Here is a 14,134-nt window from a genome sequence, read left to right on the forward strand (position 1 = left end):
CCGGTCGAAGCATCAACTTCCTCCCGGCGCGGCGCTCTTCGGTAGCACTCAAGTGCATTCTGGCGGCGCGCGGCCACGAATGGATCGGAAAGCTCTCGTAGCCCCTTATTCACCGGAAGTTAGTCGTCCGCTAGCATACCGTGGTATCGGGATCAAAAAGAAGCGAAGAGCGAAACGGAAAAAGCCGCAGCCTCTGACCAAGAGTAGAAGCTGTTCCGCCGACGCTTCCTGCGGCTGCTCTGGCGCACGGAGACAGCGCACGCCAACCGAGACGGACCCCTCAAGATGTAAACTGTTCGCCGCGTTTCCTCTGCATCCGGAAGCAAACGGGAAATGGTCTAGGTGGAGGAACAGATTCAGACAGCCGCGCGAATCCCACTTGCAATCCATCTGTTTCATTCCTGCTCTTTGTCGACCCCAAGATGAAAGCAGCTTCGCGTACGTAGCTGATATCTTCTTGGCAACGATAATATTTACTTGTTTTACGTCGCATTTGTATCTAGGTGGGTTCCGAACCACCTTGGGCACCCCGCAGTTTTAGATATCACATGGAATCTTTTTCCAACGAGAAGACCGCATTGGAAATATTTCCAGAGGTGCCGGCTGGATTCATAATAAGAATTGTTGGAAATGAAACTATCACATTACGCGCAAGAGAAGCTGCTGCCGTGGAAACTTTCGCGAGCCACTGTGTACATATCTCGTTTGCGAACGAGAAATTCGGAACTTGTCGCTCCGATGTACCGAATACTAACGGACGCGTCGAACACATCAGCAAACAAGCTATCCGGCCATCAAATTAGCCTCAATTATTCGCCGACTTCCCGGCGAATTCTGGTCCGGGGTCACCTGCCGGGGCGTCATTAACCTGTAATAATACTTCCGGGCGACGACGCGCAGGAAGTCGGCCGGCAATGTTAGACCGAGATAGTGTATTTACGTAGCTCTCGTCGCAACTCTGCCGGATGTGTGTCCGCATATTTTCCTTGGCAAATTTTCACGTCTCTATTGTCACCACGCGATACCGATTCCGTTTCCGTTGACGGGCATTCTGACGCGGACTCGAAACGATCCGGAAACTCCAATCTGGCCGGACACGTACGATGCCAATAAAAAATACATTCTCGGTTCTCCAGGTATAAAACGAACCTACGCAATTTGTCACCATCCCCGCGAGATCGATACGCGCAATTTTTCCTCCTCTCTTCCGGATTCCTCTTTTTTGCTAGCCGCCTGCTCGTGTGCGTGTATTTTTTTTTTGCATGAGATCTCCCCGCTATCTCGATTGTCGGCTCGCTGGTTTCGCCGGACTAATCTCTCGCCGATTAATCTATCGAGTGTCGGCCGCGCTCGATCCCTCTAATCGTGCCCGACAGCGATATTTCTGCTCTATTCCGAATCGATTTTCATTCGATGCCGCTCGTTATTGTACGGTCCTTCGTCATCCGCTGAATCGAGGCCGTCGCCGAACAACTATGATCGCTCCTCTTACGCGTGCGATCCGTCACAGTTATCTAATTTCGAGAATCTATGCGGAGTTGGTCTTCTCCGGTTCTTGCGCTATTCTATTATTCTGCCCGTTGCTCTTCCACCTTTATTCTCTGAATCAGCTCTGGCAGATTGAAGTCGAGTGAAAGTGCTCTCCTCCTTTCAATCATTTCAATGAGTCGAAAGTATAATACTGAGATGATCGAATTGATATGAACATCTTAGGCAAAGATGAATGATATCTTATGAAAGCAGAAGCGTCCAGTTTTAAAATGAGACCAGGGTTATTGTTGTAGGTTAAACTACACCCGAGGAAACCAGACATTTGTTACCTATTTGTGTACATCGAAAATATTGAATACGAGGAAACTTTTCAACAGACAGGTTTAACTTGTTTTATATAATCCTGTAGATTTTGGTGAGAAAATGCCGAAAATCCAAGTTTCAATCTTGGGAAGCCACTGGTTCGAAAGTTACGCGTGTTTAAAGTTCAGAGATTCTCACTGTAAGGGCGCCACCATGTTGCGCAGAAGCTAGATGGCAGCACAAGGACTCGCTTACCGGTGAAGATCGCTGAACTTTAAACAAGCATAACTTCTGAACCAGTGGTGTCTCAAGATTGAAACTTGGATTTTCAGCATTTTCTCGTCAAAATCTACGGTATTATACAATAAAACAAGTTCAAAATGTCTGGTGAAAGGTTCCTCAGCCCAATTTTGTATTACACATTCACTCCTACTGAATAAAAATTATTTACGTGTCTTGTCTATTCGTCCCTGATTACACGACCCTAGGTCGTAACATAAGATTTGTTTGCTTGTGTAGAGCAGATATATTGCTAAGTAAAACGAGAGATTAACTTACCCTTGCCGTACGGAGCGAGCAATAGGAAATTCACGAGCGCGGCGCCGGTGTCGTGGCCAATTAGCGTGATTTTGGTCGGATCGCCGCCGAAAGAAGCGATATTCTCCCGCACCCACCGCAACCCCATGGCGATATCCTTCAAGGCCAGATTCCCGCCGGATCCTGGACTCCTGTCTGGATACGGCCGAGTCCTCAGGAAGCCTGGAACATCGCCAATTGTTAGCGATTCGGTGATTTCACTGGCGGAAACTGGATATGGGAAATATTTCGGGCGTTGTTATTGTCCTATCCCAATCCTATTTCGATTTCATCTGCCCCCTACCACGCGACCTTGTTTTCCATTAACTAACAAGAGAAGTCTATAACCGAGCAAAGGGATACTCGCCGGGCTGTTAGAATTTCTATCGTAAATGGAATCTAGTTTTTTGTTTATCCGGGACCGTAATAAAATTGTTTACGTATCGAGTGGCCGTACCTCGGTTACAGGAAACGCGTTCGCGGTATCGGTTATTTCCGATATTGTAATTGAATACGGTTACAGAACCATGAAATATTAATTCTCTCGTCGGATTTATGGCTCTGCCGGCCAGTGTGTAATTATTACGTTGCCGCGCTCGAAATTCGTATCTCCTTTTTTTCATCATGTAATCGAACGACCTAACTGTGTCGCCGAACGACTGTCTTGAGGATAATGAGAATTTTTAAAGGGATAGTCCAGTCTATGTTTTAAGAGTGACCAAACAATTCGGCCCATTTGGGTTCCTAGATTTTGGGCCCGATTTTTGTGTTCTTCGTACTTGGAATTCTCTGGAGTACAAACCTAAGATTCCTAGACGATAATTAAGCGTGATCACTATAACGTGGCCAGCACTGGCTAACACAGATCCATCGTAGACGTTCCCGGTTCCCCACTCGAAACTTTCACCGTGAACGTACACCATCACCGCATACGGGGCTTCTAACCCTCGAGAGCCTGCAACAATTAATAACTACGATCATTAATGAATCCTGTAACACGTACGTCAAACCATAAATTAGATCTGAACGCGCGCCCCGCGACAAAACTGTCAGACAACATTTATCAAGTGAACAAACTTAAATACGAGAAGAGAACTTTCATTGAAAGAGTTAGTAGTAAAATAGTATAAATAATAGTAAACTTGTCATCCTTTTTGTTTGTACAAATTCTGAGAAAAAAGCTCTTGCTCGTCTGCGGTAGTGTCTACAATCTGCACACAGAACGTCGAATTTAATAATACTACATAATTGCAATAAGCGGACGTCAAATATTATTCGAAAAGTGTATTCTCGTGACCAGTGAAACGGTCTCAACGTTTACAGTAGCAATTTCGTTAGCAGACGTTCGCGGTCTGCATAATTGTACAGACACTTCATGCGCTTCAGTGGAAGTGGTCAGTGCTTAGGCGAACATGACGTCACTGCGATTTAATTAGCTGTTCCCCTTCAGGTAAGACGAGACTGCAAAACTACAGAGCCGTCCAATTGGCCTGATTAAAATACTTCATTATTCCGCGCAGGGCTCGCAGGGCCAGGGGAAATAATTTCGTCCGACAGCAAGATTGCAGATTGCGTATCTGGTAGAACGTTACGCGGTTAACTTCGTTTCCTCATTTCCTTGTTCGGTCGTGTAACAGTAACTCGAAAATATTATTACAAGCGATATAACTCGAGATGAGGAACGATTTCGAAAAAGCCAACCCCATTTTCGGGGGGCCGGACATTTCATTAACCGAGATCGAGATTGCCGCGATTCCTGCAGCGGTCTCCAACCTTCATGCTGCTACGATTCCTCGAAAAAAATTTTTTTTCCGCGCCTGAACTATCCACTCAGGTTGGCATATTTATTTAATGCGCTAGAAGCACATATTTTATAACAAGCTTAACACTGCAGGATATAGGGTAAGGTTGCTCAAGTCGTACCCCTTAGAAAAAAACCGTGTGAAACTTAGGATGTATCAAATAAATAGAAATTAAATGTGTTATTCAAAACTTGTGTTAATATTGTCGTTATTTATTATACCGAAATTAGAAAATCTATATGCTTTCACGTAAAATAAACTAAATCTTGAAAAACTTACATCGGTACGACCAAAGGAACCGGTTTCCTAAGTCGTACCACCTATAGCCTAAGTCGATCCTAAGAATTCAATTAAGCAACAATAATAATTAGAACGTATTTTTCATTAATCTGTTTACATGACACATAGATATTCAGTTGGTACAAACATCACATACAAATTTTTTGTTTTTTCGTCAATTCCAGCGCGTACATTGTGCACCCATGATTTGCATTTCAAGCATTGAATCATGTTTTCCTCCCGATCTTCTCCGCAAATAAAACGAAACCAATCGCTTTTCTTCTTTTTAATTTTTAATGCCAATTCCTTTCTATTAATTAAACGTTTCTTTTATTTGCCGCATTTTCTATGTTTTCTTTATTCTGCGTTGACGTTATTTCGCCTGACGAGGTAGTACGACTTAGGAATCTCATATGGGCACAAGTTAAATTTAAAAAGTGAACATAACCTAACTGAATAAAATGAATACGATTTCGTTTCGACCAAACGATTATGTAAATTCTACTGAATTTATATTTAATAAGGAACATAATTTTATCAATAATTTACTTGCAAGATTAACTACCAAACATATGCAGAAAATTATAAGAAAATTGCAATAAACTTACTTGATGACAGGATTTATAGTGAGGCTGGTTTATGGCAGACAATAATACGTAAAGCAACTTGGTTGACTCAGATGTATATTTGGTTGCCGTTGTATGCGCTGTTGTCGCCGTAGTTCGTTAAAAATTCAGGTGGTACGCGACTTAAGCAACCTTACCCTACTTCCACAAAAAGATTGAGGCGGTATAAAAAATACAGTATGGAACAAAGCACATAAGTTTGTTTAGACACGTTTTAAGAACTGTTACGTTTCATTTATTTGTACATATTACGGTACGAAAATTAACTTTTTATTAAAAAATTTTGGCGCCTCCCCTGGCAATAGTCCGCGTCTCCCAGGTTGGAGACCGCTGCCGTAGACGTTTAATCTACTTTAACGAGAAAGGTTATGGTCGCGGAAAATAAAAAAAATACTTTGTAGGTGGATGGAACGTGGTCTGCGCGCAATTATCGAAAACGATTTTTCGTCCGATTAGTCCGCGCCGCGCGGCGTCATGCAGTTCAGCCATCGTCGTACCTAATATCTCTCCGAAGTGTCGTTAATCGCGCCACTATTGCGACTAAATATCGCTCTTTAATTGACGGCAAAGCGGAAACGGGGGGCCGTACGATTAGCACGCGACGTCGCTTTTATTGGTTTCGCCGAAAATTGAATTTCTCTATCGTGTTACAATCCGGTCGGCCGATTTAATTGGCAGAGGACCACGTTTGTCGCCTATGGCGTCGCGTCGGGACCGGCAAATAACAACGCCGGACACGCTCCCGATTTCGGCGACGCGCGAGACCTGAATGACAAATAGCGTGGCCGCGATTCAACCGTAAGTCAAACGAACTTATAAAGGCTTCGACATCTTCACAGTAAAAATCGTACGAGCTCGACGTGTTCATAGTTAGATTAATGGCAATGTGCAAAGGTTAAACTTTACCTGCGGAAACTTTTTCCAATGCAACCCCGTAGATTTTTGCGAGAGAATGTCAGAAATCCAAATTCTAATGTTCGGAGTCCACGGCTTCGAAAGTTATGAGTGCTTAAAATTGAGCGATTTTAAGTAACAATAATATGATTTCGTGGAAAATTAGCTGAAGATTAATAATAGCTTATTTTAATGGTAATTATTAGACTGCGAATGCAAATTTTCAAAAAATGCTGGAATGTAAATTTCGGAAGAATTTGGTACGATTTCTATTTATTACAGATCTAAAAAAGCTACTACCACTGAAAATAAGATTTCGTTTAATTGGACTTTCTTAAAATTTGCCTACAAAAATTGAAAATTGCATAAACAATTTTTAATTATACTTGGAAATTGATGTTCTGAAATTTCTTTCACTGAATGGTTTTATTTCTGCGATAAATGATTACCCGATGGATTTTCTCCGCGTCGCGTCGGCGACGTTGATTCCGCAATTGCGCGCCAATGTAGAATTAGTTCGAGCTTTTTAATGACAATTCGATGTGGAGTCTGTGACACGGTCTCGAGTTTAACGGTCGTCGAATGATATACGAGCGCGAGCTCTTACTTTGGTGACAATGCCCTGTATAAAGGTACTAATTACTTCGGGACTAATTACTTCGAGAAGTAAGGTGTTTCGTAACACTGCACTGCACCGTAAACAGATGATAGATATCGGCTTGAAATTTCCTGGTAGTATGTTATTAATATAGGTTAATTAGTTACAAGTATTACATGCGTCGCGAATCAAGAACATTTTCTTTGACACGTGATTCGAAACTGCGACAACTTAATTAATGATTCTCATAAAAATCAATACGCAGTTGTCTGAGCGTTATAATTCATTATATTTCATATTCTTATACTTATTCATATACTTTTATTATAGTATAGTATTATAGTATAATTGTATGATATTCTTGTAATTAAATCTCAAATGACTGCTTAAAAATGCGGCAATTTAAATTTATTGTTGTACGAACAACCGCAGAATATGGGAAACCCTAGTCTCGATAAATAAATTAATATCAATGTGTGTGTCAGAGTTGGGCAAAAATTTAATCAACGATTGACGAATAAATTTCTACTTCAATCGTTAATCGCAATTAACAATTAAGCTCCTAGTTGAGTCGATAAAATTGCGGTTAACGATCAAATACTTATTAATCGTTAATTGGGAATAACGGTTAAATTTTCCTAGTTTCGTCGTTAATTGCGATTAATGATTATATTCCTTTCAATTGTAATCGTCAATCGGATAATTGATTAACTGCTGAAATTTCGAAATGAAATACGGAATCAAAATTGTATGAATACTGTAAAAAATGTAAACTGAGTTAGTTTAGGTGTATTGTCATTTGGTCTATAATACAAACTCTGTTTACGTGCTTTTATGTTTTTTTCGATGATTTCTTTTTAATCAACGATTGACGATTAACTTCATCAATTGATTGAATCAGTCTCCGATATTTCGATGATTTCTTTTTTTAATCAACGGTTGACGATTAACTTCTTCAATCGATGGAATCAATCGTCGATTTTTCAATGATTATCTTTTTTAATCGTACACATTAATCAATCAATCATGATTAAAATTTTAATCGATCAATGCCCAACTCTGATGTGTGTTCTAAAAATTATACAAACTGAAATGAGGATGCATTAATGCACGTGTATACTTAAAATGACACTAAAGTAGATAACATGTGTTATTAATACACGTTCAAAACCACGATCTCTAGGGCAGATCCATTAACTCTTAGCAACAATACTTTACCCGAAAGTACGTTCGAGAATACATAGTTGGAAATTCGAAGGGTGGTGAAAGATCGTTATCCTCACCGCTTCCAGGTATGTACAGGTTGAGGAAGAGGCAGTCCTCGCTCTGATTGGTCAGGAACATGTGCAAATATTTCAGCTGCTGATACCTGCCCAGAGGCATTTGCGAAAGGGCAGCTGTGTCATTGGTGATGTCCGGGAAGTACTGTGGGCAGACAGCGCCGAACGTGTCCGCCAGTTTGATACCTTCCCAAGGAATCGGAGAAATCGGCGGTCGAAATCGTAGGTCTCCTATGGGCGGTGCCGCGTACGGAATACCTCGAAACACTTCTACAGGATCCAAGTGTCTGCTGTTCAAGTCCTGCGGCAAAGAAAGTTGGAAACTTCTGTTAGCAGAGCTCTCGTTGCAAATTCAAATGAAAAATCATGCAATTTCACAAGAATTTTACTAACAATCACTTCATACATTTTTTATTTTTCTCTATATTAATAATGTGTAGTGCCACCTTTATTTTGTACGACCTCTGTATTGAAATATTTCATACTGAATGTCTCTTTCTTGCGTGTGTTACAGCCTCACGTGACTAATCCGGCACTGGCAGAGAGGGGGTAACTTTTTCCCCTCGATTCGAGTGAATTCCCCTGACCGGCGACTCTGGGTAAGACAAAGTATTTAATATGTTATACGTCAACTGTCGGTGCATTGTATTACAATTCCACAGGACACTAGGCGCATAGCCTCTTTAATCCGAAGCCCGGTGGATTTAATTCGCGTAATAGAACCGTCGCGTCGGAGAGCGTTGCGAATAAATTAATTAGTTAATACGACACACGGGAAACATCTTTGTCACGGATTAGCGAGTCGTTTCACCTTACCCCGACGAATTTCGCAACTCGAATAACAACGAAAATAGCTCGTTACTTCAATCGGCGTGCAGCAGGCCGATAGGGAGTTCTCTGACATTAATATCGCTAACGGCGACAACACTGAGTTAAATGTAAATCCTGTATTTTATGTACACGAACCTGTGCACGGCGTGTTCGCGTTTCCGGAAACTAATTACCTAATTACCTTCTGTGTTTCGATTATCTGTGGTTTACGAGAGCTTCACTGAATTGCAACAATCCGCAGATGCTGTGCCACTTCGATATGGTCGCGTGAATAAATAACGTGCGCGCCGATTTCTAGCCTCTCCCCCTTTTCGGTCGCAAATAGACTTTGTCGAGGCAGCCGGATTTACAACGGTACTTTGATAATGTGCCGTAATGCACGTACGTATTATATTTGCATATTGTATGCTCTAATTTCAATCTTGTCGTGAACTAATTAACTAAGAGCATTCTTTACTGTCTTATTTTACCCAGCGTTTTTAATTAATTTCACAATATGCTAAATGTAAATTCCAATCGATAGTTGTGTCTATGCAATTTTTAATTTTTGTAGGCAAATTCTAAGAAAGTGATAGTAGCCTTCGTAGATCTGAGATAAATAAAAATCGTATTAAATTCCGTGGAGTTTTATATTTTAGTATTTTTTGAAAATTTTTAAGAGCCATAAATGTCCAGAAACAATTATTACTTATTGCTAGACTGGATTCAACGCATTTATGGCAAAAACAAAAAGAACGTGGCGTATCTTTTTGTTCCTGACTGTAACAAGCTATTTTAATTAATTACGTCAGACCTGCGAGACGGTGCGAGGTAAATAAAAGATCTTTTTCTTTATGCACACCGTTCACAGGTAACTACGGAAAGACAACACTGAGTTACAGAAGGACGATATTAACATTGTCACCCCGATCGCCAGCAAATATATTTCCACTCCCCACCCCCTCCATTGCCCCTATGTTTTTATTTACTTCCGGTCACAAACTGGTCCGAGTTCTCCGTTCAAAAGGGCTTAGAATAAGGGCGACGACGAAACTCGATAATTGCTTTCGTTAGACGTAATTGTACAGGTGGGGGTGGGGGGAAGGTTGCAGTCCGCCGGCTTTCTTGGAAGCAATTATACCAGAAGAGCTAATAAATCTCGTTTGGTACGCGTCGACGTTAATTGCGCCTCCGGGTGCCGCGAGGGAAAGATCATTCCTTCAAACCCACCCCCCACCCCCGTTCAGAACGTGGATGGAGTCGCATCGGGTTTAAAATCACGAATTCCCATTAACGCGAGGATCGTCGGTGTTACCGGAGGAATAATAAAAAGGGCAGGGGAAGGGGACGGTTGGACGTGAAAAAATTTGTACCCCGCTGGCCTTATTTTTAACCACCCCCACCCTCGCGTTATTCCAGAATTATGCCGCCTCTTGCTTTGGATGCTGATCATCCGCTTATCTTACAGAGCAGGTGCCCCGCTCCCCTCAGGCTGTACAATTTTTCATTATAATTGCTGTAATAATGCTGTTTAATAGTTGTATAATTTTAAAGAAATAGGAGAATCGAATTTGAAAAGAGTTCTTATACGATAATTTAATTTCAAACTTAACATTAGAGGAATTTTCGAGTATAAATTAATTATTCTAAACATTCAATGTCAATTGCAATTCCAGTGTCAACAAGATTCATTTCAAATGTTTTAATCAGTCGTTGAGGTTGGATAAGAGGATATTATAATTCTCTCGTAAAAGTATAATACGGAACATTTGCTTTTCATTTTATAATGAAAGTGTTTATCACTGGATAATGTTAGCACCAAGTTGGGAGATACGCGTATGTAAATGTGTATATACTCAGTAACGGTTTCGACGCGTTGATGGCAAAATATTCGAAAGTTTACGGGCGGAAATAACGCTGGGGAATCTCCGTTTCCGCGTTAATATTGAAATCACCGTTTCAGTATTTCCTGGAAAGAGGTGAATAATTGTGACAAGAACGGTGATGGCAGGAATCGAGCGCGAGAACGAACAGAGACGAAAAATAGGGAAAATATTTAAAAATCGCATTCCCCAGCGATTCGACCTCGTTCACGCATGTATTTCCGAGGGTGTTAAAAATTAACGATTTCCACTGGACGGTCGGTGGCGAAAATGCCTATAGAACAACGATGTTGACGAGTTATTTATCCTCGCGAGACTGCCGATTTCCCCTGTCGCCCGATTGATTTCTGATAGCTCGCGCCAGCTCGTACGCGTTCGTACTATTATTTTTTCTCTCGATCTCTCTCTCGAGTCTCGAACTGACAGTTAGTGGTAGAAGACTGCCGGTGGTCAGACACAGGACGAGTACCTACGTAGAACGTAAATAGAAGTAACTGCGCCTCGTCGGACATGTGAAAGGAGCGTACTACTTATAATTAATAGTAGCTACACCTCTATTTCGTCAGAAAGGCAAGCGAAGGCTTCAGTGGTTGTGGTCCGCCTTTAGCCAGACACGCTCGGTATTCAACACAGTTGATACAACTTCCTGTAACTTTTAATATAAGCATACCTTCGATAATTCGTCTAAGGAAATCTCCCTCGTCGAACTTTAAGCGGTGCTGTTCAATTTACCGGAACTCTGTTGTTCGACGAGGAAAAACGAAATTACCAACATCCGGAAAATTTTAATTGGTTCATGTGCCGTACAGTGTGACGGATCACTGATCTACAATGTTTATGCAACAGTCTAGCTGCCCTGCATTGTTATTTTTATAAAATATTTTATGACGCATGAATATATTTTTAATTCTATTAATACTATTAGTTCTTAATACGGTAAACAGGCTGAAAATAATACAACAGTGTCTTTAAATCCTTTTAATGTTTCTCATTGAAGTTACTCATTGAAGTTACAGCTCTTCTTTTTTGTCATACTCATTTTTTAAATTGTCAGATTAAAAAAGATGTCAAACCAATATTTACTAATTACTTCGTTTTTGCTCATTTCCGCTAAGGCTCTGCCACCTCGAAATATATGTATATTTCGACTGCATAATCTTTTGTCCGGAAAAAGGGGGCGGACGTTGGAAATTAAAAAGGGAAAGCTGCTATCGCGGAACTTCGGAACTTTGGAAGTGGTACTTCTACAAGACTCGAGTCATTAAAACTTCTTACTAGACTCTGTCTAGCAGTGATTCTTGCTGCAGGGGGTAATTCAGAGGGTTGCTCGCATACGTTGCGTCAGAGGATGTTAATCGCGTGACTTTCCATGTTTATGGTAGAATGTTGTGCGGGATACCGCCTATCCTTTTACGAGATGGCGTTCTTGGAACACAGTTCCGACGTAACATGCTGCGAAAATTGAGTGAATGTGCTTACTGAAAATCTTCTGGATTGGAGAGTGACTTAAAAAATGAGTGGTTTCGTCGGTCATTTTAGGTCCCTCGAACGTTGTTCTAATTTTTCTGGTAAATGATAGTTTGCGTCAAGACACGAATCGTTGAAAATTTTCAAGTTGAGTTATTTAATTAAGACTCTTAGCCCTTCACACTGGAGTGGTGGTGACTCATATACAGGGTGTTAATTATAACTCGAGCACCTAAATTACTATTTACTATTGCTACTATTGAAAGTAAGAAAAAATGACTAAATAGGATGCACAAAAGTAATAATTTATTTTTTATCACTATCAGATGCACGCCTTAAAACCATGGACATCCTTGTCACGTCTGCCGACGTGTTGCCATAGGTTATAAGCATAGCCAATAAGAGTAGGATATTGTAACCGTAATTATTAAGAATATTGATTAGTTATAAGTAGTCATACTTCGCTCCGTTCATCAGATCCGATTCTCACCTCATACCATATACCCATTCTTATCTTAACCCTTGTATAATAATCATATCTTAATGTATTCCCCGTAGCAGTATCACGTAGCATTCACCGTAATCATTAATCGCGCGCTTCTCATAACATCCATAGCGTTATGTCTAACGAGACATCCGGTAGAAAATAAGACACCTATGTATTCGACCTCACGATCCTAAAAAGAGTTCAGTCAGTTCAATTCGGACAGCCAGTCTGATACGTTCGTTCAAGACTCCAGCGAGGCTCGCCGCCTCCTGGATGTCCCGGTCCAGACTCCGACGAGTCCTCGCTCTCATCCGCCTTTGAGCGGTCCTGCTATAACACGCGCTTCTAGTTCATTATAATTTCATTTCATACGTTACAAATATATTCCCAGTTATTAATTTAATAAGTGAGTCTCGCTTAGTTCTTCTCCCTACATCCTCGCGTTTGCAATACTCTCCTATTCAATTCGCGTTCGTCGCTATCAATTACGAAAGCTCGTGCGCGTCAACGAACGCGAGACGAAGGACAACAGCGGGGTATCTCCCGCCAACCGAGGATCACCGACGACGTGATCTTCCCAGGACGAGTGAGGATCATCGTCCTTCCTACGACGATCCAGCCTGATTCGACTGCAGCCGTCAGCGAGCAACGGAAGCAGCTCGCATAAAGGAAGCCTGCCTGTCTTCACCGATCGCTATACTCAACTGTCCGATAAGTTGCTAGATATTTCCCTGCGAAGATTCGTGCCGTCTCAGTCATCTCTGTTCTCGTCCGCCGCTTTGGGGCGAATCTACTGTAAGCGTTAAGTAGAATACGCATGTTCGCGAAAGTCGTGGTTCCCAGTCAGACGTCGGACGTAACGTGCCGCGTGGACAAAAGGTTGTATCGCATTTGAGAGCGTCCAGTAAGGGGAATGGGTCGCGGAACGATAGTTTTCGCGAAAGTCAGACTCCGGGACGTAACAATCCTATTTAGTAATTTTTTCTTAATTTCAATGTGAACGAATATAATTTAGGTGCTTGAGTTAAAATTAACATCCTGTATAGTCGCCACTAAAAATTGCTGTACCATTATCCAAAATATTGTTTAAATTAAACATTTAAGTAGTGTATGAGGTATCATATCAATTTTATAGTCATACAAAGAAAAAGATTAATACAGACTGGAATTATTCTAGTTCGGAAGAAACGTTCAATTTTCGTTTTGATAATGATTTCTTTTTGACATTGTTTCACTATGGTCCATAATGTTAGAATATTGTTTGTATATCTCCCGCACATTTCCTAAAAATCCGCAGTCCAGTTATTACCATGTCATAAACAAGCTTACAATAAAACGGCGAGGGTGGTGCAAGGTAAAATAATTCGAGGATAATACAACGGATTACGATTTTCATTTTCACGGTGCCTCGATACTTCGATAAAGTTGCAAATTCTCGTTTAATTTTCCGCCGGTTCTGCATCCCCTAAAGTTTGGCGCGCGTCGAGCCAGCCGTTCGTTCAACGTATTTCGCCATCACCGGCGGCTTTCAGTAAATAACAATTGACGAGTAATCATTTGAAGCCGGGCTGGTCGCAACGCGACGGTCCGGTGGTCCGATGAAAACGGGCCCCATTCCTCGGTGCGACATTTTTTCCC

General features: G+C 41.4%; 1 protein-coding gene and 1 long non-coding RNA gene across 4 annotated transcripts in view; one reads left to right on the forward strand and one right to left on the reverse strand.

Annotated features, from left to right (window-relative positions):
- Positions 1 to 14,134, reverse strand: part of Nlg-5 (neuroligin 5) — a 251,955-nt gene that overhangs the window by 12,729 nt on the left and 225,092 nt on the right. For all 3 annotated transcript variants that reach the window (XM_076432492.1, XM_076432490.1, XM_076432491.1), the window contains 3 exons: positions 7,853 to 8,150; positions 3,173 to 3,325; positions 2,353 to 2,553 (listed from right to left, as the gene is read on the reverse strand). In XM_076432492.1, the coding sequence (XP_076288607.1) occupies positions 2,353 to 2,553; positions 3,173 to 3,325; positions 7,853 to 8,150 (652 nt within the window). The remainder of the gene's footprint in view (positions 1 to 2,352; positions 2,554 to 3,172; positions 3,326 to 7,852; positions 8,151 to 14,134) is intronic.
- LOC143213042 (uncharacterized) overlaps positions 7,162 to 14,134 on the forward strand; it is a 98,431-nt gene continuing 91,458 nt past the window's right edge. Inside the window, exon 1 of the long non-coding RNA XR_013009850.1 lies at positions 7,162 to 8,448. This is a non-coding gene — a long non-coding RNA (uncharacterized LOC143213042). The remainder of the gene's footprint in view (positions 8,449 to 14,134) is intronic.

The sequence above is a fragment of the Lasioglossum baleicum genome, chromosome 10 (assembly GCF_051020765.1).
Source record: "Lasioglossum baleicum chromosome 10, iyLasBale1, whole genome shotgun sequence".
NCBI lineage: Eukaryota > Metazoa > Arthropoda > Insecta > Hymenoptera > Halictidae > Lasioglossum > Lasioglossum baleicum.